Source organism: Hemiscyllium ocellatum, chromosome 11, assembly GCF_020745735.1.
Source record: "Hemiscyllium ocellatum isolate sHemOce1 chromosome 11, sHemOce1.pat.X.cur, whole genome shotgun sequence".
Lineage (NCBI taxonomy): Eukaryota > Metazoa > Chordata > Chondrichthyes > Orectolobiformes > Hemiscylliidae > Hemiscyllium > Hemiscyllium ocellatum.
The window spans coordinates 47,968,195-47,992,253 of NC_083411.1; the positions used below are offsets into that span (position 1 = coordinate 47,968,195).

Genomic DNA, 24,059 nt, shown 5'->3' on the forward strand with positions numbered 1-24,059 from the left:
AGGCACTAGAATTTTAATCAATGCAGAATTTAAATCACACATTTTTCTAAGTTACTATATGTACACTCATGTAAAGTTATATGTTGAAAGGTAAGATTTCAATTCAAAGATAAGGAGTTTGCTGTCACAAGAGAGAGAAATTGGAGAGGTTGTAATCCATTCTGGCCTATAAACTTGCTATGTCAGAGACTGTTCCCACCAATCCAACCACTAACAGTAGTGCAAGGGGATAAAATAGCTTGTAAGCAAACACAAGAAACTGAACACATACCTTCAGAGGTGTGCAATTCTATATTGCTGTCCAGTAAGTTTACATCACAGCATGTTTGATTTCATGTTTGAAGTGGGTGGTAAGTACAAAGAATTTGTAATTTTGGGCTAAAGGTCAGGGTTCAATACATACAGGAGGTAAATAAAACTCCCCCAGAGTCCCTGTAGCAGTTACTGAAACCCTTAAAATGAGGGACACATTGCAGGGGGAATTACTGCTGTTCTTTCCCTCAGAAGATAGATTTTCAGGTCGCCTCAGGCCTGAAATGCCAATTAATTTTTACAAATCTCCCACTCTCCAAAAGAGACACGGTTAACATCACTGGGAGATAAACCAGCCACTTCACAAATAATTTGCAAGCTCTAGTTGTATTGTTACTGAAATCTGTATTTTGACAGTTGTTTCAATTCTACTCATTACTAAATTGTTTACCTTTCCTGAAGATTTGATTCCTTTTGATAACGATGCCCCAACTATTAGCCAGGCCAGAAGCAGACAGAGGGCTAAATACCAGACTATCTCCCCAGTCTCATCCACTGAACTCGTACGGCGTAATACCACTTTACTGAACAAAATAACAGTGGAAAACAGTTTGTATAAAGTCAACTTTCTTTGCACAGAGAACCTTCATAATGTTAAGAAGGTTTTGTCTCGGTATTTTTCAATTATCCTTTTGAAAGATATTATTACATGTTTGGAGCAGATGGGAAATGAACTCAAACCTGCTAGCTCAGTTGAAGGGACATTACCACCATATCACAAGGGAACTTCAAGATTTTGTTTACACTGAGCATTGTTGAAATTCCTCAGATTGTAAATTGATTTAAAGACATTCATAAGAAATGATTCATTGACTGCACAGGAACAAAGGGAGGTTATTTAACCCCTTCATTGAATTCCTGACTATAGATATGAATACAGGAACAGAGGAAGGCTATTTAAACCCTTGAGCCTGTCCTACCATAAAATGAGTTTGTGACTGATCTGGGACCAGACCTCCACCACCTCAATTTCGTCCTTACTCCTTAATGAAAGAGATACAAGCATGAGATGAACAAGGAAATCTAGCAACTCATGGAGACACATGCTGAAGGCAAAACTTACCAACCCCAGAAACCTCTACAGCTACAGAACGTTCTTAAACGTTGAAGAAAAATTGCAACTAACATGCTAAAATGCCTGGGGCAGATTACATCCTCATGACTGATAACTTCATCCAATCAATTATTGTTTGACGAATTGGTAATACGATGAGTGCAACCATCACTGAAATAATTCCTACCATTGTCAGTTTATTTGGCATATCAAAATGTATATGATCTAACAATGGATCGCAGATCTTCACCAAACCAATCTAAGATGCGTGTGTCAAAGGAGGAGTGATTCATATCCCCGTATCAGCCTACTTTCCAGGGTTCAGAAAAAACTTACAAGGATGTTGCCAGGATTGGACGATTTGAGCTATCAGGAGAGGTTGGATTGGCTGAGGCTGTTTTCCCTGAAACGTTGTAGGTTGAGGGGTGACCTTATAGAGGTTTATAAAATCATGAGGGGCATGGCTAGGATAAACAGACAAAGTCTCTTCCCTGGGGTGGGGTGGGGGAGGGGAGTCCAGAACTAGATGGCATAAGTTTAGAGTGAGAGGGGAAAGACATAAAAGAGACCCGAGGGGCAACTTTATCATGCGGAGGCTGGTATGTATATGGAATGAGCTGCCAAAGGACGTAGTGGAGGCTGGTACAATTGCAACATTTAAAAGGCATCTGGATGGGTATATGAATAGGAAGGGTTTGGAGGGATATGGGCCGGGTGCTGGCAGGTGGGACTAGATTGGGTTGGGATCTCTGGTTGGCATGGACAAGTTGGACTGAAGTGTCTGTTTCAGTGCTGTACATTTCTATGACTCTATAAATGTTTCTATGCATTTCTATAATTATTAAATGGTCAATAGGTACCTGTATAAATCTGTATACATCTATTTGCGATTTCTTGTCTTTGAAAAAAAAAGGGTAATGCGATGTTATATCTCAACATCAATGTGTGATATACCATTACGGAACATGATCATGATGCCAGCAATATATCATGGCATGTGATGTAATGGTATAAAGTTCTCAGTCTCCGTCTTACTAAGCTCTGTCCTCTTGCAGCATGATGCTGAGAAACATACTACAGTACATTGAATTACTGAGCTTGAGTCCAAACGCACAATTGTCAGTGAGTGTAGTATATGTGTGTAAATAGGAGGAGCTATAATAAGTCGATTGAATTCTTTAGTACTACATAGCCACGTCTCATCCTTACGTTCTAGGAGTGAATATAAGTGTCACAGTGTGATAGTTGCAGATCATTAGCATGTCACGCCATATCAAGTCAAGGCCTAAAAGAGAAAATACCCAAGGAACTAATAATAAAAAAGGAGTTTAAGCTAATTAATCTCAGCAGTGAAAAAGTATTGGAAGAAACTAAGTGATGAAATACCAATAGATCTGCAGCACCTAAGGGAGTACATCCTATCTGAAAAAAGATATCAACAGAGATAATGGACCAATGAGTGAATATTTTTCAGAATCCCCTGTGGTTTAGAATGGTATCAGGGAACTGCAAATTAGCAAATGTACCATTACATTCCAAGAAAAACAGGAAAGAGAAAGTAGGAACTGACCAACCAGACAGCTAACATCAATGGATGGAAAAATGGTTTAACGTATTATCAAGAAAAACTTAACCCATTGCAAACTTATCATATGATACATAGTTACTAAATGAAAATCATATTCAATTAACTTATTAGTTGCTTTCTTAATTGCAAATAATGAAGAATCACTCTGTATGGTTCCCTTGGATTTTCCAAAGTATTCAGTTGGGCCACAGAAAAGATTAGTGTACAAGTAAAATGTTCATGGAGTTAACTGGGGCACATCAGCATGATTTTAAAAGGCAGATCGTACTTGACTAACTTAATTGATCATTTTTAATGTAATAATGGATAATGTTGAAGGAAATTCAATGTATGTCATATATTCGATTTAAAAAATATATTTCACATATCTAAAAAAAACTGGTTCACAAAACTGATGCTTATGGAATTGGAGGACCTTGTCCAACTGTGTTTAAAACACGGTTTAAGTGTAGAATACAGTGAATTATAGGGATTGTTTACTGTGATAGTGAAGGATAATATACAAGGATCAGATTGCGAAAGAAACCAGACTTCAAGAATTGGTGAGCACTGACAATGTTACAAATCGGCTCCAACTTCAGACCATAAAACCTGGAGTGGATGTAAGGCCATTCGGCCCATCGAGTCCACTCCACCATTCAATCATGGCTGATGAGCATTTCAACTCCATTTACCCGCACTCTCCCTGACGCCCTTAGTTCCTTGCGAGATCAAGAATTTATCAATCTCTGCCTTGAAGACATTCAATGTCCCAGCCTCCACTGTGCTCCGTGGTAATGAATTCCACCACTCTCTGGCTGAAGAAATGTTTTTTAAATTGGCTGTATTATATACTGAATAGATTTATTCCAATAAGAACTGGTTCCTTTTTTGTGCTAGCATCTCTCAATGTATTTTGCATACCATGAATACCTGAGGACTGTTATAGATAAACTTGCAATGTTTTTTGCATGAATTGAGATCCCAAACAATAATAAGCAGCAGCATTTTAATAGTGCTTTTCATGACTTTAAGACTTTGCAAAGTGTTGGTCAATGAAGGAAACATTAGGGAAGTCTAATTAGATATTATAGTGGGGAAAAAAAATCAAATAAGCAAACAATTAATTTAAGGGAGTCTATGGCAAAGGAGCACAATCTGAAAATTAGAGCCAGAGCTTTCAGGAGTGAAATTAAGAAACATTTCCACAAGGCGGCTGGAAGTAGTTTAGAACTCAAACATACAAATAAGAATTGATGCTGGATTAAAAGCAGTGCTGGATAAATTGATAAATTTAAATCTATCAAGTCTAAGATATAGTAAAAAGGATAATAACTGCCCGGTTAAAATCCTCCAACTTCAAGCATTTCCAATGAAAAATGTGTCAACTGTGACTTCACCAGTAGGGACAGGTTATGGTTTTCTGTGTTGCAGTGTTCGTCAGTTATTTTTGAACAAAGCTTTAGTTTCTAACTTATGCCGATTGCATTATACCAATTTAAATACTGCTGTGCTAACCGTGGGTGTGGTGTCTTTATGTTTAATGGAGGGATGATAATTATTGAGGATTCTTCAAATTCTGCTTCCGAGTTAGGTCTCAGTTCCAGACTTGTCAACACGAGTACAGAAGATAATGTTGCTACCTGACTGCATCACCTATCAGAAATATGAGCGAGAATGGAAAAGGAGCCCCTGAAAAATCAAAAATGAACCCAAACAAAGTGGAGTGTTCAAAATCGAAAAGGAGCTCTTGAAAGAAAGATATTTTACCTCTGTGAAATGTTCATGCAGGCCAAATGGACAGGTGGATGGCAAACCAGATTTCATCCAAAGATATGTGAGGTGATGCTTTTTGGCAGAAGTGATGAGTAGAGACAATACAGATTTAATGGCATAGCTTGAATGATTAGAAGTTGTTGGCAGTTCTTTTATATTGATCATTGATGGCAGCAAGATATTAGAATGTAAATGTGGAGAATTGATTAACACAGACAAAAAGCAGACAGCAATGTTTTTAAATTGGCAGGTTTGCCAATAACAAACAGAAAGGTCAGAAATGTGTCAGTGTAGCTCAATTCTCTGAGGACCATATGGCATTGAGGTATTCATGCTACTCCCTAGTTCATCAGACGATAGCCATGTATTCCTTATGTCTGTTCTGGTCCTCCTGGGCCATCACAGCATCCTCCCTTCCAGCTACATCCTCAAATAAAAACTCATTCTTTCATCTCTTCACCTCTGAGACATTACCCTTTGGTAAAATCAGGTTGTGGAGAACATGCAAACAACTATGATGCCTGATACTCAGTTTATAGTCTACAGCACTGTACTTGATCAGTCAAAGCATCTTCCTCAGTAGCCCTATTGTGATGGTTTTATGCCTTAAAGAGAGATGTATTCTCTGTTGTTTCTCTTGCAGAGAGCTGTTGCCACAGTGGACAGTTAGTCTGCTGCAGGCAGACAGTTGATAAATAGTTTGGCAATATCCCTCAGTGTTGTTTTTTCATGATACAAAAGAAGCATGAGCAGGTGGAGTCAGGGTTCACACAGACCCAGGAAAGTTTTAATTTTTCTTTTAGTTTGAGAGATGGTTTCTTCTGCTGCTGAGCTAACAGCTTGCCTTCTCTGCCGTTAGAGTCTTAGGTGAGAGGCTTCCTTTTAAAATTAAAATGAGGCAGATATGGGATGCTTCCTATATTGGAACAGTTGATCATTCGTACTTAAGTAAAACATTATCTTGTTAAGTATTTCAAAAGAGTTAAAGTTATGCCAATTTTTTTTTGTATTTTAATTGCATCATAAGGATAGTGTTGGTTCTGATTAAAGCCTAGTAGGTGACCAATCAAATCAAATTTGGAACACGGCACCCTATACTAGTCTGTAAATAAATATTAAAGATAAGGTCGAGCCTATCTCCTACTAAAGCTTAGCGGGGTCTGGTCTCGTCCATAATACTGTGCTCTGCTTTAGAATGACCCCTGTGGAAGCACACACATCAGTCCACATCAGTCTGTGGATCCTCATACGTGTCTATTGTATAAACTAATACTCTGAAAGAGTTAATGTTTGAGCTAGACAGATCTCTACTCAGACTGCTGATGTTCCACAATTCTGGGTTGGGAATCAATTGAGTCTGAACTGGTCTCCTGATGGAGTCACACATGTTTTTGCTACCTCTGGCGGATAATAAATTAAAATGCATTAAGGGTTAGGGTAACTGTAGTTACTGTTGTTATGTAATAAAATACACTGTGTAATCTAAGGCAAGTGCTGAAACTTACTCATGATCCATCATACTCATAACTTGCTGGTGAGATAGCTAACCCAGCACCTGGATGTGGAGAAATTCCTTGTTGAAGGCTAATTAAACAGCGAGAATGTGGCTTTTTGCCTCTCCCCTGATCAAGTTCACCCATCTATCAATCTTTTCACCACTCTGAGAACAGAATATCCTGTCCTTTATTTTGTTTGACTGGAGAATCTAGAATATGGAAGTTTAGCCTCAGGATAAAAGGTCACTTTCCGAGCATTATTCTTTCTGCCCTTGTAACATATTTCAGTTTTGTTGCTGATGTTGAGGGCAAAGACTCGACATATATTAATTGGTTGATGTTAACATCCTTCTAAAACTATATTCCAGTGTTCAGTGATATTAAAAAACAAGACTAAATTTGGTGTTGTTTTAAATATTCTCTCATTCTACACACTTATGAAAATACACAGCTTTGTTAAACAATCAATGCTGATGGGATTCCCTTGTGGGCTGATTTGGTTTGAAGGAGTTCCTGACGGTGCTTCATTGACAGACTGACATTGCTCTGTTAAAACTACCTGGATTAGTCACTGCATCTACCAGTGAATTCAGCTCCTTCATATCATTAAACATTGTATTACTCCCAATTTCCTTAATTCACTGACCAGGACTATGGGTTAAACACAATACTGTATTCAATTGATAATAAAGAGAAAGGGAGATCAGTCTTGAAACCCGAATATAAAAGAAAATAAATATTTGTTTGATAAGGTCTAAAATCCTGTGAAAGGAAAGCTGCAGTGTTAGAAACCAGGGAAATACAAACTAAAGCAGGAGCCACTGTTAGTATACAAGAAGAGAATAATGTAAATCTCTACCGCAATCAAACAACTTCTCTCTCATTTACCAACTAACCATCCCAGAAAGTGTTGCTGGCCCAGCTATGCAGGTTATAGGTGTTGCTCTCTGCAACAATGTACTTACTCCCAGTATTGCTCACTTGGACCCTGGTGAGGAATGGAGATTTCTGATCCATTTGGACAAGATTCATTGTTTGTCTGCAGCCATGTTATATTAACAATTTCAAAATATCCATTGTCCAAAGAGAAATTGCAGAGTGGATCTGGAAAATATGGAATATGTTTGTAAGGGATAATTTACTTACTATTCTTAGGACATACAGATTATTAAGAGGGTAGGCATTAACTGCTAATCTTAATTGTGGAGGTCATTAGGCCTCTTTAGATGTCAGTTAATGGATAACCACATTTGATGAGATAAAACAGTTTACCACAGACCAGTCTGCCAGTGAGGTATTTGAAGTATTAGAGTTATAGAGATGTACAGCATGGAAACAGATCCTTCGGTCCAACCCTTCCATGCCGAACAGATATCCCAATCCAATCTGGTCGCACCTGCCAGCACCTGACCCGTATCCCTCCAAACACTACTCATATACCCATCCAAATGACGTTTAACTGTTGCAATTGTACCAGCCTCCACCACTTACTCTAGTAGCTCATTCCATACACATACCACCCTCTGCATGAAAAGGTTGTCCCTTTGGTCCCTTTTATATCTTTCCCCTCTCACCCTAAACCTATGCCCTCTAGTTCTGGACTCCCCCACCCCAGGGAAAAGACTTTGTCTATTTATCTTATCCATGCCCCTCATAATTTTGTAAACTTCTATAAGGTTGCCCCTCAGACTCCAATCTCACTGGTGTATAGTTCCCTGGCATCTCCTTACTACCCTTCTTAAAGAGTGGCACCATGTTAGCCAACCTCCAGTCTTCCGGCCCCTTACCTTTGACTAGCAATGACACAAATATCTCAGCAAGAAGCCCAGCAATCATTTCTCTAGCTTCCCACAGAGTTAGAGGGTATATCTGATCAGGTCCTGGGAATCTATCCACCTTTATGCATATCAAGACATCTAGCACTTCCTTCTCTGTAATCTGGACATTTTGCAATGTGTCACTATCTATTTCGCTACTTCCTATATCTTCCATATCCTTTTCCACAGTAAATACTAATGCAAAATACTCGTTTAGTATCAGCCCATCTCCTGCAGCTCCTCAAAAACCACCTTGCTGATCTTTGAGGGACCCTATTCCCTCCCTAGTTACCCTTTTGTCCTTAATATATTTCTAAAAACCCTTTGGATTCTCCTTAATTCTATTTACCAAAGCTATTTCATACCCACTTTTTGCCCTCCTGATTTCCCTCTTAAGTATACTCCTACTGCCTTTAGATTCTAAGGATTCACTCAATCTATCCTGTCTATATCTGACCTATGCCTCCTTTTTCTTAACCAAACCCTCAATTTCTTCAATCATCCAGCATTCCCTATACCTACCAGGCTTTCCTTTCACCCCAACAGGAATATACTTTCTCTGGATTCTTGTTATCTCATTTCTGAAGGCTTCCCATTTTCCAATCGCCCCTTTACCTACAAACATCTACCCCTAATCAGCTTTTCAAAGTTCTTGCCTTATGCAGTCAAAATTGGCCTTTCTCCAATTTTGAACTTCAACTTTGAGATCTGGTCTATCCTTTTCCATCACTATTTTAAATCTATTGGAATTATGGTCGCTAGCCCCAAAGTGCTCCCCCACTGACACCTCAGTCACCTGCACTGCCTTATTTCCCAAGAGTAGATCAAGTTTTGCACCTTCTCTAGTAGGTACATCCACATACTGAATCAGAAAATTGTCTTGTCCACACAACAAATTCCTCTCCATCTAAACCCTTAACACTATGGCAGTCACGCTCTATGTCTGGAAAGTTAAAATCTCATACCAGAACCACCTTATTATTCTTACAGATAGCTGAGATCTCCTTACAAGTTTGTTTCTCAATTTCCCTCTGTCTATTAGGGGGCTATAATACAAACCCAGTAAGGTGATCATTCCTTTCTTATTTCTCTGTTCCACCCAAATAATTTCCCTGGATGTATTTCCAGGAATTTCCTCCCTCAGCATAGTTGCAATGCTATCTCTGATCAAAAACACCACACCCCTCCTCTATTGCCTCTCTTTCTATCCTCCCTGTAGCATTTGCATCCTGGAATATTAAACTACCAATCCTGCCCATCCCTGAGCCATGTTTCTGTAATTACTATGATATCCCAGTCCCACATTCCTAACCATGCCCTGAGTTCATCTGCCTTCCTTGTTAGGCCTCTTGCACTGAAATAAATGCTGTTTAATTTATTAATCCTATCTTGTCCCTGCCTACCCTGACTGTTTGACTTGCTTCTGTTCTCAACTGTACCAGTCTCAGATTGATCTCTTTCCTCACTATCCCCCTGGATTCCAACCCCAACCCAACACCGCCCCCGCCATACCCGACCATTACCAGTTTAACTTCTCCCGAACAGCTCTAGGAAATCTCCCTGCCAATATATTAGTTCCCTTCCAATTTATGTGCATTCTGTCCTTGTACAGGTCATTTCTACCCCAAAAGAGATTCCAATGGTCCAAAAATGTGAATTCTTCGTCCGTACACCAGCTCCTCAACCATGCATTCATCTGCTCTATCCTCCCATTCCTGCCCTCACTAGTTTGTAACACCGGGAGTAATCCAGATATTACTACTCTCGAGGATCTCTTTTTTAAATTGCTGCCTAACTCTCTGTAATCTTCCGTCAGAATCTCAACCTTTCCCCTTCCTATATCATTGGTTCCAATGTGGACAATGACCTCTTGCTGGCCCCTCTCCCCCTTGAGAACATTCTGCACTCTCTCTGAGACATCCTTGATCCTGGCACCAGGGAAGCAACACACCATTCTGATTTTTCGCTGCTGGCCACAGAAGCATGTGTTTGTACCTCGGACGAGAGAGTCCCCTAACACAATTGATCTCTCGGAAGCTGATGTACCCCTCATTGCATTAGAGCCAGTCTCAATACCAGAAACTTGGCTGTTCGTGCTACGCTACCCTGAGAATCCATCACCCCCTACATTTTCCAAAACAGCACACTTGCTTTAAATGGGTATAGCCACAGAAGACTCCTGCACTAGCTGCCTACCTCGCTTGCCTTTCGTGGAGTTAACCCATCTGTGTGACTATATCAGAGACTTTCTCCGCTTCCTATAACTGCCATCCATTACATACTTTGCAAGTTCCTCATTGCTTCGGTCTCTCCAACCGATACATTCGATCTGATAAGATTTGCAACAAACAGCATTTATTGCAGATATAATCCGTAGTAACCCTTAAACTCTCTTTAAATTCCCACATCTGACAAGAAGCGCATATCACTCTACCAAAGGCCATTTTTGCTCCTTCACAAATCTACAGACCCAGAAAATAACATCATCTTATTCCTCTACAAAATGCTGTCATAGTTTAAATTAATAATTATGGCTTATATTTTAAGTTTAATCAAGAGACATATCTCAAAAAACATATGATCAAGAATGAACCCACTCTACTGACTAATGCAGACTTCTGTAGGTCACACTTAAAAACAATACACTCATCTGCTTCTGTGCTGTGAACTTTGCCCAAACAGTTCCTCCAAGATCAATTGTGAATTTCACTGTTTGCTAATTTTCCCAGACGCACTCCGATGTCCAGGGATACATGAATTCAAACAGCAAAGGCAATAACTGTGCAGGTTCACTGCTCTGTCAGGTCCTTTCTCTCTCCTGCACTGACCTCACCATGTGCTTCCTTGGTCTTTTCTTCTCCCTTTTAAATCTGTTGTTGTTTTGACTTTTTTCCCCCAAAGTTCCAAAATAATGCAACAGCACATAAAACAGTAATTGCCATTCCTGGAATTCTATTGTCAATAATCCAATAGCTTCTCAGTCACTTCAGTGATGTCAACATTTTATTTCTAGTTTTTTGTTCAAATTCTTATATTTCAATTTCTAGTGGTATAATAGGGTCATTGTTCCACTCTGTTTGAATCAGTCTAATCCCTTTGCATAGGCAAGGTTACAGACAGATCAGAACACAGAGGTATAGTCTGAATGCTCCATTCACACAGCAGCCCAGCTCAGGGGATCACTCTGTTTGCATGGTCGATTTCACGGATTTTGAACTGCTCGTCACCAGTAATATTGCATTCAGTTATTAAGCATGACTTCAATAACTTTTGATCTATCACAGAAGATCTCAGAATTGACAAGAACATGGACAAGAGTATACCACAGGATTTCAATGTATTTCCAATGAGGGCTCAGTGGCTGAAGAACTTACACAGAAAGAGAGATTATTGAATGAACCTCTGAGCACACACGATCAGTGTGCACAAACCTCATGGGCATCACATCATCCCATGAACAGCAACTACAGTTTTGCCATTTTCCTTCTGTTTCTTCCCCTATTTGATAAATCTTGTATCCTCTACTGTCTGGTTCTTGAGATAGAACTTGAACCAGAAACCCTGATTGGACAATGAGAGCAGACGGACTGACTTAGAGCTGGAAGGTTTCAGAAAAATCAAAAACAGCAACAGAAATGCAAGGCTTTGACATAGACCAGTGTTTTGGAATGAAATGAAAGGTGTGCATTTGGAAAGAACAGGAAAAGAAAGGGCATTAGTGACTAATGTGATGCCAGAAAAAAGTAGGAAGAGGTGCTTGCTAAAAGCATGAATTCAAATACAAGCAGCATTTAGGATAACTTAGATCAAGGAGTACAATTCAAATTTATATACAACCTAATAACAAGTAATATTACCAATATCATTAGTTCAGAAAACATCTATCAGAATAGGTCTTTTCCTAGAATGGATGAGTCCAAAACTAGGACGCATAGTTTTAATGTAAGGAGAAAGCTTTCAAAATAAGGGGCAATCACAGATGTCTGAACTGCCAGAGGAAGTGGTGCATGTAAGTCAGTTAAAAGACAGTTGGATAAGTACATGAATAGGAAAGGGTTGGAGGGATCTTGGCAAGCGGAAGCATATTAGTTTGGGAATGTTGTTGGTACAGACTGTCTGACCGAAGGGTCTGTTTTCATGCTGTATTACTCTCTAACTCATAATTGCATCAATACCATAGTAAGAACAAAACTCTGGGATAATGACAATCGAGAAAAATAATCAGACCACTGAGCACACAGCATAAATCTCATCGGTATCACATGATTCCATAAACAGCAATTACAGTTTTGCCAATTTTCATCTATTTCTTCTCCCTATGTGGTAAACCTCTTTTCTTCTTCTACTTTATGATTCACAGGATAGAACACAAACCAAATACAAGTTGTGTTGGACGTTGGCAGCAGGACAGAGTAGGAACTTCAGAAAATACAAAAGGTACTAAAGGAAGTGCCAAGATATTGAGATGCAGCAGTGTTTTGAATGAAACTGAAATGCTTGTGTTTGGAAAAGATTGGAAAAGAAAGGGTATTAGTGACAAATGTGGTGTCCGAAAGAAGTAGGAAGAGGTTTTTGATAAAAGCGCCAGTTCAGGGCAGTGCAGGTGACTGAGGTGTCAATGGGGGAGCACTTTGGGGCCAGCGACCATAATTCTAATTGTTTTACAATAGTGATGGAAAAGGATAGACCATATCTCAAAGTTGAAGTTCTAAATTGGAGAAAGGCCAATTTTGATGGTATTTGGCAAGAACTTTTGAAAGCTGATTGGAGGCAAATGTTCGTAGGTAAAGGGACGGCTGGAAAATGGGCAGTCTTCAGAAACAAGATAACAAGAATCCAGAGAAAGTATATTCCTGTCAGGGTGAAAGGGAAGGCTGGTAGGTATAGGGAATACAGGGAGAACTAGCCATTTGGATACAGAACTGGCTCAAAGATAGAAGACAGAGGGTGGTGGTGGAGGATTGTTTTACAGATTGGAGGCCTGTGACCAATGGAGGCCACAAGGATCGGTGCTGGATCCTCCACTTTTTGTCATTTACATAAATGATTTGGATGCGAGCATAAGAGGTACAGTTAGTAAGTTTGCAGATGACACCAAAATTGGAATGTAGTGGATAGCAAAGAGGATTACCTCGGATTACAACAGGATCTGGACCAGATGGGCCAAGGGGCTGAGAGGTTGCAGGTGGAGTTTAATTCAGATAAATGAGGGGTGCTGCATTTTGGGAAAGCAAATCTTAGCAGGACTTATGCACTTTATGGTAGGGTCCTAGGGAGTGTTGCTGAACAAAGAAACCTTGGAGTGCAGGTTCATAGCTATTTGAAAGTGGAGTCGCAGGTAGATAGGTTAGTGAAGAAGGAGTTTGCTATGCTTTACTTTATTGGTCAGAGTATTGAGTACAGGAGTTGGGAGGAGAAAGTGAGGACTGCAGATGCTGGAGCATCAGAGTTGAAAAATGTGGTGCTGGAAAAACAGCAGGCCAGGCAGCATCCGAGGATGCCTGGAGTTGGCAGGTCATGTTGCGGCTGTACAGGACATTGGTTAGGCCACTGTTGGAATATTGCGTACAATTCTGGTCTCCTTCCTATCGGAAAGATGTTGTGAAACTTGAAAGGGTTCAGAAAAGATTTACAAGGATGTTACCAGTGTTGGAGGATTTGAGCTATGGAGAGAGGCTTAACAGGCTGGGGTTGTTTTCCAGGAGTGTCGGAGGCTAAGGGGCAACCTTATAGACGTTAACAAAATTATGAGGGGCATGGATAGGATAAATAGACAAAGTGTTTTTTCATGGGTTGGGCAGTCCAGAATTCCAGAACTCCATGAGATCTAACTTTGCTAATCAGTCTCCCATGGGGAACCTTGTTGAACGCCTTACTGAAATCCATATAGATCACATCTACTGCTCTGCCCTCATCAATCCTGTTTGCTACCTCTTCAACAATCTCAATCAATTTTGTGAGACATGATTTCCCACGCACAAAGCCATGTTGACTATCCCTAATCAGTCCTTGCCTTTCCAAATACATGTACATCCTGTCCCTCAGGATTCCCTCCAACAACTTGCCCACCACTGAGGTCAGGCTCACCGTTTTAGTGTGAGAGGGAGAAGATGTAAAAGAGACCGAAGGGGCAACTTTTTCATGCTGAGGGTGGTACATGTATGGAATGAGCTGTCAGAGGATGTGGTAGAGGCTGGTACAATTACAACATTTAAGAGGCATTCGGATGGGTATATGAATAGGAAGAGTTTGAAAGGATCCGGGCCTTTGCTGGCAGGTGGGACTAGATAGAGGTGGAATATCTGGTTGGTATGGACAAGTTGGACCGAAGGGTCTGTTTCCATGCTGTACATCTCTATGACTCTAAATGCATTTGGGACAAACTAGAGGAATTATGAATAAAAATTAAAATTATATATGATCTAGCAACAAATATTATTGCTGACATCATTAGTTCAGAAAAGATTGATCATGATGTTGCCAGGATTGCATTATAAAAATACGCTGGGTGGACTGTGACTTGTTTTCTGGAATGTAGGAGGTTGAGAGGTGACCTTACTGTGGTTTATAAAATCATGAGGGACATGGTTAGGGTGAATAGCAATGGTCTCTTCCCTGGTGTGGGGGGAGTTCAAAATGTCTGGGCTTATTTTTTAAAAAGATGGGAAGAGAAAGATTCAAAAAGGATATGAAGGGCAATATTTTTAACGGCAAATGGTTTGTATGTGGAATGAAATGCCAGAGGAAGTGATGGATGCAGATACAGTTACAACATTTAAAAGACATTTGGATAAATACTTAAATAGGAAAGAATTGGAGGAATGTTAGCCAGACAGGCAAGTGGGACCTGTTTACTTTGGGAACATGGTCAGCGTGGACTAGTTGGACCAAAGGGTCCATTTCCATTCTGTATGACTTTATGACTCTACAACTTAAAATTGTATCAATACCACAGTAACAACAAACCTTTGGGATAATGACAGTAAGAGAGACAGAACCTAACCTCAGGAAATCAAGAACTAGAATCAGTTTGGGTGGATCTAAGAAAAATGCATATATTATTACACAACCCCGAACAGTAGCTGCCGTGAGGGGCAGAGTGAATGTCAGGAGACTTGTGCTCCATGTAATTAGGGTAATCATTGATCATTGGCAAATTTATTCTTCATTTAGACTGGGCAAATATTAATAGCAGTAACAGTGTGCAGGATAAAGACAGAGAATGTTTGCAGGTTGGTTTTCTAGATCCACGGGGGGGGGGGGGGGGGGGGAAGGCACGGTGGCTCAGTGGTTAGCACTACTGCCTCACAGCGCCAGACTTGGGTGACTGTGTGTGGAGTTTGCACATTCCCCCCCATGTCTGTGTGGGTTTCCTCTGGGTGCTCCGGTTTCCTCTCACATTCCAAAAGATGTGCAGGTCAGGTGAATTGGCCATGCTAATTGTCCATTGTGTTCAGTATATTAATCAGGGGTAAATGCTGGGAAATGAGTCTGGGTGGGTTACTCTTTAGAGGGTTGGTGTGGGCCTGTTGGGCTCAAGAGCCTGTTTCCACGCTGTAGGGAATCTATTCAGTATGTCCAAGAATCAACTAGGAGGTAAGTTTGGATCAAGTATTCTGTATGAAAGGGCTAATGAACACCCTGATAGAAAAAAAAAGTCTCTTGGGAAGACTGATTGACTGTCATATGAAGTAATTTAACACTGAAATGCTTTCAAACTCAGTGATGGTCAAATCTCGGGCCTTGTATCTAAATAGCAGACAGGTAGACTACGATAGACTGGGAAACTCAATTAAAAGTTAAGATGGTAAGCAAGCAGGACCAGAATTTCAGGACAACCTATGATGAATGTAAATTAATGCAAAATCTGTACTGAATATAAATTCCTTTAAGGCAAAAACACTGCACAGAAAATGTAGTCCAACTGTGGTGAAAAAGACATATAAAGACAACATTAAAATCTTATAATATTGCCCTAAAAAGGTATGAGTTGAGTTTGGGGTATTGTAGACTTCAGTAAAGGATAAGGAAAGAAAGCTGAAAATGAGAGTCAGCTAGCAAGACAAACATGAAAATAGATTTTAAATGTTTCTGTGGGGATGTAAATCTGAAGCAATTAGATGAAATTAAAAAATGTGCCTATCAGATGCAGAGAAGTGAAACAGAGAGCGCGAGGCGGGGAGAGAGGTCGGGGATAGATTCTGGCAAGACTTATTCTGCTGGTATTCTGCAGCTTTGCTACTTAGATTAGAAAATGCCTCGGGAATTAATCGTTAAATGGTGTATGCAGAATCTTTGTTTTTCCACTGACCCAACAGGGCATGGAAGAAAGTGAGGACTACAGATGCTGGAGAGTCAGAGTCAAAATCTGTGGTACTGGAAAAGCATAACAGGTTAGGCAGCATCCGAGGAGCATGAGAGTCAATGTTTCGGACATAAGCCCCATTCCAAAATGAAGGGAATTTGGCTTTTCCAGCCCTATACGTTTTGACTCCAATAGGGCATAGCCAGCCAATCATGTGTTGCCCGTGACCATCATAGCTGTACAGTGCCATCACAGAGCAGTGTCTGTCAGAAGGAGCACACCAGCCTTGCATTCAAGAGCAAAAAATGCTGTCTTCGTATGAGGGGAACAAATATCAGACCACCCAACACTTATACATCACTTGTACAGCTCTCACTCTCCCTGCTGAATTGCAGAATTTCAATTGGCGAATGATCTATTCCTGCATCATAAACCCAATGTGATCCTGGCAACCATATTGATGAGCAGGCAGCAACTGGGCACAGACAAGTTGTGTAGTACAATTCTCTGCCTGAAGACTGCTGTCAGAACATTATTAGTCAGCAATTTTAACATAATGAATTTAATGGAAAAGTTGAAATTCAGGTCAGAATTCAGACAATTTGCAATTGCCTGTTCTCATACAATGTATATTTATAGTGCAAAGTGTATTAAATTTCCTGTAACAGAAATTATTATTTTCATTAATGCTTATCCTGTATTCAAAAAAGAAGTTATCATTGATTATCCTTGGAAGTCCAGTGACTCATTCATAGTATTCTTGCTATTGACATCTATGCAAGATGTTCTGCTGTATGGCCACGAAACTATTGTCCATTTCTCTCACTCATTCAGATTGATAGAATGAGCAATCAGTGTCTGTACTTGCCCCAATAGAATTGAGCACTGTACCTTTGGGAGTTCTGCTGCATGTTTCATCTGCTCCCCACCAACTGAAGCACTCTGCCCACGGCAGTGGTGATTGGAAGGATGCAAACAGATAGTACAGACTGTAGGCGAGGATGCAGGTATATGAAATGCAGTCAAATGCTGAAAATACAACAAAATTTATGCCCGCACCTTGAAATTGAACAAGAAGCATGAGATTAGATTTGAAACTGCTTTGAAATTAATTAGAGTCATTGAGCCCTAAAGCACAGAGACACCCATGGGAATTCCTAGAGGCCTAGCATTCAAACCAAAACTCCATCAGCAAATACATCGATTTGACCCCATTTACCAAGCACTTGGCCCATATCCTTCTCATCCTTTCCTATCCATGTATTTGTCCAAATGCCTTTTAAATGTTGTTAATATACCCACTTCCACTGGCAGCTCATTCCGTATGCATACCACCCTCTGTATAAAAAAGTTGCCCCTGTTTTATTCTCTTTTATTCTTTCCCCTCCAACCTTAAACTGATGCACTTTGGTCCTCGATTCCCCAACCCTGGGAAAAAGACTGAGTGCATTCATCCTATCTATGTCTCTCAGCATCTTATACACCTCTATAAGATCTTCCCTCAGTCTCCTACACTCCAAAGAAAAAATCATAGCTTGTCTAACCTCTCCCTATAATTCAGACCATTGAGTCCAAGCAACATCCTTGTAAACTTCTACTGCACTCTTTCCAGTTTAATAATATCTTTCCGAGAACGAGGTGACCAAGACTGAACACAAAGCTCCAAGCATGGCCTCACCAATGCCCTGCATATCTACAATATAACTTCCCAATTTCTGTAGTCAATGCCCTGACTGATGAAGGCCAGTGTGCCAAAAGCCTTCTTCGCTGCTCTGTCTACCTGTGACTCCACTTTCAGTGGAGTCCAAGATCCTGAACTCCAAGATCCTGAACTCCAAGATCCCTCTGTTCCACTCACTCCTTACGGACTTAGCATTCACCATGAAACTCCTACTTTAATTTGACTTTCCAAAATGCATGACCTCACACTTATCTATATTAAACTCCACCTGCCATTTCTTGTCCCACTTCCCCAGCTGATTAAGGTCCTGCTGCAATTTATGCTAACCTTCCTCACTGTCCATTATACCACCTATTTTAGTGTCGTGGGGAAAGTTACTAATCAAGCTTTGTATATTCTCATCCAAATCATTGATATAGATAACAAACAGTAATAGGCCCAGCACCAACCTCTGAAGCACTGCACTAGTCATAGGCCTCCAGTCTAAAGCATACTCCCACTATTACCTTCTGCTTCCTACCAACAAACCAATTGTAAATCCAATTTGCGAACTCCCACCGGATTACATGCAATCTAACCTTCCAGAACAGCCTATCATGTGGAAGCTTATAAAAGGCCTTACTGAAATCCATACCGATTATGTCTACCGCCCTGTCCTCAACCACCTTCCTGGTCACTTCATCAAAGAATGCTAACAAATTTGAGAGGCATGATCTCACAAAGCCATGCTGACTATTCCTAAACAAACCCTTTCCAAATGCATGTACACCTTCTCCCTTAGAATCTTCTCAAGCAACTTACCTACCACACATATTAGGCTTACTGGTGTATAGTTCCCAGGCTTTTCTTAATAGCCCTTCTTGAATAATGGCACTTCATTCCTCCACACAGAATTAGCTGGTAGACAAGTCAACTTTGGAGCAGGGAAATCGACGTTTCGGGCAAAAGCCCTTCATCAGGACTGAAGGCAGGGAGCCTGCAGGGTGGAGAGATAAATGAGAGGGGGGTGGGGCTGGGGAGAAGGCAGCAAAGAGTACCTAGACGTTGCAGTGAGAGAGAGACTCACAGATTCTTGTGGAGAGAGGAGCGGAACTTCTTCAAAGGTAGGTATCCTTGCAAGAGGATTCACAGTAAGGTTAAAATCAACTAGGCAAAAGTGAGGACCGCACACAGAGTCATTGAGATGTTCAGCATGGAAACAGACCCTTTGGTCCAACCCGTCTATGCCGACCAGATATCCCAACCCAATCTAGTCCCACCTGCCAACACCCGGCCCATATCCCTCCAAACCCTTCCTAGTCATATACCCATCCAAATGCCACTTAAATGTTGCAATTGTATCAGCCTCCACCACTCCCTCTGGCAGCTCATTCCTTACATGTATCATCCTGGTGAAAAAGTTGCCCCTTACGTCTCTTTTATATCTTTTCCCTCTCACCCCAACCTATGCTCTCTAATTCTGGACTCGCCGAACCCAGGGAAAAGACTTTGTCTATGTGATCCTATCCATGCCCCTGATGATTGTGTAAACCTCTAAGGTCACCCCTCAGCTTCCAATGCTCCAGGGAAAACAGTCCCAGTCTGTTCAGCCTCTCCCTATAGCTCAAATCCTCCAACCCTGGCAACATCCTTGTAAATCTTTTCGGAACCCTTTCAAGTTTCACAAAATCTTTCCAATAGGAAGGAGACCAGAATTGCACGCAATATTCCAACAGTGGCCTAACCAATATCTTGTACAGCCGCAACATGACCTCCCAACTCCTGTACTTAATACTCTGACCAATAAAAGAAAGCATACCAAACTTCACTATCCTATCTACTTGCGACTCCACTTTCAAGGAGTTATGAACTTGGACTCCAAGGTCTCTTTGTTCAGCAACACTCCCTAGGAACTTACCATTAAATGTATAAGTTTTGCTAAGATTTGCTTTCCCAAAATGCAGTACCTCGCACTTATCTGAATTAAACTCCATCTGCCACTTCTCAGCCCATTGGCCAATTTGGTCAAGATCCTGTTGTAATCTGAGGTATCCCTCTTTGCTGTTCCACTACACTTCTAATTTTGGTGTTATCTGCAAACTTACTAACTATACCTCTTATGCCCACATCCAAATCATTTATGTACATGACAAAAAGTAGGGGATCCAGCACCGATTCTTATGGCACTCCACTGGTCACAGACCTCCAGTCTGAAAGCCAACCCTCCACCACTACCTTCTGTCTTCTACCTTTGAGCCAGTTCTGTATCCAAATAGTTAGTTTTCCCTGTATTCCGTGAGATCTAACCTTGCTAATCAGTCTCCCATGGTGAACCTTGTCGAACGCCTTACTGAAATCCATATAGATCACATCTAGCACTCTGCCCTCATCAATTCTCTTTGTTACTTCTCCAAAAAACTCAATCAAGTTTGTAAGACAAGATTTATCACACAAAGTCATGTTGACTATCCCTAATCAGTCCTTGCCTTTCCGAATACATGTACATCCTGTAAAGCCTGATATTGTTGCTGAAGGGTTAATCCAGAGACCAAGATAATGAAACTAAACGAGTGAGAAACATAAAAGCAGACTGTAAAAATTCTTATATAGTGTAAAAAAGGAAAAAAAAAGAGTATCAAAAGAAAATGTGAATCCATTAGAAGCAGACAATTTCAGCCCACTTCAAAAATAATGATTGGATTTGGAAGAATCTATTGGATGTAGGAAAGGAAAATCATTTTTGACAAACATGTGGAAATTTAAGGATCTAAATAATATATTAAGAAAGAACAAACAGATATTGTTGGTTTGGGTTTTCAGAATGTTTTCAAAAAGGTTTCACACTACAGGGTAGTGTAAAACATTAGAGCGCATGGAAGTTGGGGGAGGGATATTTTAGAATAGATTGAGAACTAATTAATAGACATGAAAGAGTGTAAGAACAACTGATTCAATTTTAGATTGGTAAGCTTCAACTAGTGTGGTTTCACAGGGGTCAGTGTTTAGGCCCCAGCTATTCATAATCTATTGGAATGATTTGAAGAAAAACAAAATACTGCAGATGCTGGGAATCTGAAAAAAAAACAGACAGAACACTCTAGAAACTCAGCAGACCTGAATGAATCCATGCAAAATGAAAGAGTTAACATTTTGAATTCAATATGATTCTTCTTCAGTCAGGGTTAAATATCATATTTCCAAATTTGCAGGTATGGTTTAGCAGCATGAAAGGCGACATAATGCAATCATAAAAAGTTCTTGCAGAGACTGCCATGGTAGATGCAGGAAGGAGTTTTCCGATATTAGAATAAAAGGTGGGTCATTTTGGATTGTGATGTTTTGGAATTTCATCAATCAATCGAAAATAGGGGCGGTGAATATTTAGAAATCTTTGCCCCAAATGACAATGTAACCTCAATAGTTGAGTTTGCCTAAGGCTGAAACTGATTGATGTCAATATATCAAGGGACACGGAATTATTGCAGGAAACTGTTCTTGTACTTAAATCTCATTGCAAGGCTATCTGTTTGAAAATAGTTCATAAACATTCTTACATTATGAACGTGGAGCAGCAAACAAAAGGTCTTTCACCAGTTTGAATTACAAGCGGGTTACCCTGATCCATTAAAATCTCCTCAAGATAATTATACTGGAAAATGTCTTCACTAATTCACTCACTCAAGTTTCAGAGGTTATTGCAGATGCCAGCAGTGTCACCCACAATATCATGTTTACAAATAGGTTCTGTCAAATTCAGGAGTCAACAATCTGATCTCTCTAACAGTTCCACTCGGTCTAACTCAATTAAAGACATCAAGTCATACAGTGTTACAGCATAGGAAGATGCTCTTCAACCTATTGTATCTGTATCAGTTATCAAGAACTGATCTACTGTAATCCCGTTTCCCACCACTTAGCCTTCTATCCTTTGGGTGTTTCAAGTGATCATCTAGATAGTTTTTAAAATGTTGTATCAGTTCCTGTCACTACCACCATTTCAGAAAATTAATTTGAAACAGTGAAAGGGTATATTCCACTCTCTGTTTTGATTGCAAACAATATCGCTTAAAGGGGACCTGACACCAACATCTAGTGAAGGAAATATAGCAAGTATATTCATGAGTATAAAACACAATTGCTGAAAATGTGTTGCTGGAAAAGTGCAGCAGGTCAGGCAGCATCCAAGGAACAGGAGGATCGACGTTTCGGGCATGAGCCCTTGTTCAGGAAAACACAATTGCTCATTTAGACTGTTGCCAAATCAAGACTGTTCAGTGAACACTAACCCTGTAACATGGGCACGGCTTTCCAAACTGCATCCGGTCCAAGGCTGGCAAACTGCCCAAAGGAAGTTTCCAAGAAAAACATTGGCATCCCAGCGACTGCCAGCATCAGAATGTAGGGAATAAGGAAAGCACCTGCAAAATATAGAAAAGGGTAAGTAAAATATTAATGTCACCAGGTTTCACAACTAATAGTTCATTTCATATTAACACAGGAATGAAATGTTGACAGAAGTGTGGCTGCTGATTGTAGATTGTATCTTTTTTGTATTCAGATCCTGTGTACAATCAACATTCAGGGATCTACAAAACAGTGTTGCTCCTAAAACCTTAAGTCAGCCACACCAGCTGATTTCTCCAGCATTCTCTATTTGTTTCACACTGCCAACATGCGCAGCATTTTGCCTTTATTTACCTTCACTAATTGTACTTGGCAGCTTCAAACTGACTGTCAGAAGGAAAATGTGCCAATCCAACAGTCAAGAGGTTGGAAAGGGCTCATTATTGGGTTGGAGCTTGGAGTGAAAGTACAATCAGTGCTGCCCAATAATACTTCTTACATTGATTCCATTTCCCTCAAGAGAGCTGTTTCTGTCATGCTTATGGACCAGGGAGAAGAATCGTGAATGTAGCAAAACAGTGTGACACCATAAGATAAGGCCACCTGTAAGGAGGGCAATCTTTGCAGGACTGTCAGAGAGATTCTCCAAGTTTGGGGTAATACACCACATTCTCCATTTCATCCAGGCCTTTGGAGAGCCACAATGTTACTTCTGGGAGAAAGTGAGGACTGCAGAGGCTGGAGATCAGAGCTTACAAATGTGTTGCTGGAAAAGCGCAGCAGGTCAGGCAGCATCAAAGGAGTAAGAGAATCAATGTTTTGGGCATAAGCCCTTCTTCAGGAATGTTACCTTTGTATACCATTTCCTATCTTGGAAAGAGGAACGGACAGAAACTGGAAAAAGGAGATAGGGACTAGGTGATATTGACCTCATCTACATGGATACAGCCAGATGGTGAGGCTATTCTTCAATGAACGCAGATTTCCCCACCTTAACACACATCAATCATTCACCAGTATCACACTCATTTCAAACACTTCCACCAGGAAGTCCCTGCACCAAATTAATCAATGAATAAAAACCACCAACCAAACATCTTCACAACCACTGAACTCTTCACCCTCATGTGCAAGCCTTTACTGCCTGGCTTTCAGATATTGCCTCCCAGCCTAACGTTACATTCCTGCATAAGTGACGAAAGCTTGACTGGTGCAAACTGCTGAGTCTCACAGGAAGAAACTACAGATGGCCATGCATGGTATCTTCAAACATCTACACGATTTGAGGGTCTGACTTCAGACTGGAGTGATACAGTGGCTCGGTGGTTAGCGTAGAGTCATTGAGTCATTCAGTTTAGAAATAGACGCTGCAGTCCAACTCGTCTATGCTGACCAGACATCCCAATCTGATCCATATTCCTCTAAACCCTTCCTCTTCATGGATCTGATATACAAGTTGCCTTTCAAATGTTGTAATTGTATCAGCCTCCACTATTTCCTCTGGCAGCTCATTCCATACACTCACCATCCTGTGTGTGAAAACATTGCCCCTTAATTCCCTGTTAAATCTTTCCCCACTACCTTTAAACCTATGCCCTCTAGTTATAGACATCCCCATCCTTCGAAAATGGCCTCAGTCTTCTTTACATTGCTCCCTCAGTTCATACTCACTGACTTCAGGATTGACAGATAGGGTGCCACTCCTGTGGAGCTTACATTGTTTTCTTA

General features: G+C 40.5%; 1 protein-coding gene across 1 annotated transcript in view; it reads right to left on the minus strand.

Moving 5' to 3' along the window:
• The window catches only part of LOC132820331 (sodium- and chloride-dependent neutral and basic amino acid transporter B(0+)-like), an 82,387-nt gene that overhangs the window by 27,855 nt on the left and 30,473 nt on the right, over positions 1-24,059 (minus strand). Inside the window, exons 3-6 of the mRNA XM_060832353.1 lie at positions 22,274-22,405; positions 17,219-17,386; positions 7,171-7,309; positions 704-836 (exon numbers count right to left, since the gene is read on the minus strand). Of these exons, the coding sequence (XP_060688336.1) occupies positions 704-836; positions 7,171-7,309; positions 17,219-17,386; positions 22,274-22,405 (572 nt within the window). The remainder of the gene's footprint in view (positions 1-703; positions 837-7,170; positions 7,310-17,218; positions 17,387-22,273; positions 22,406-24,059) is intronic.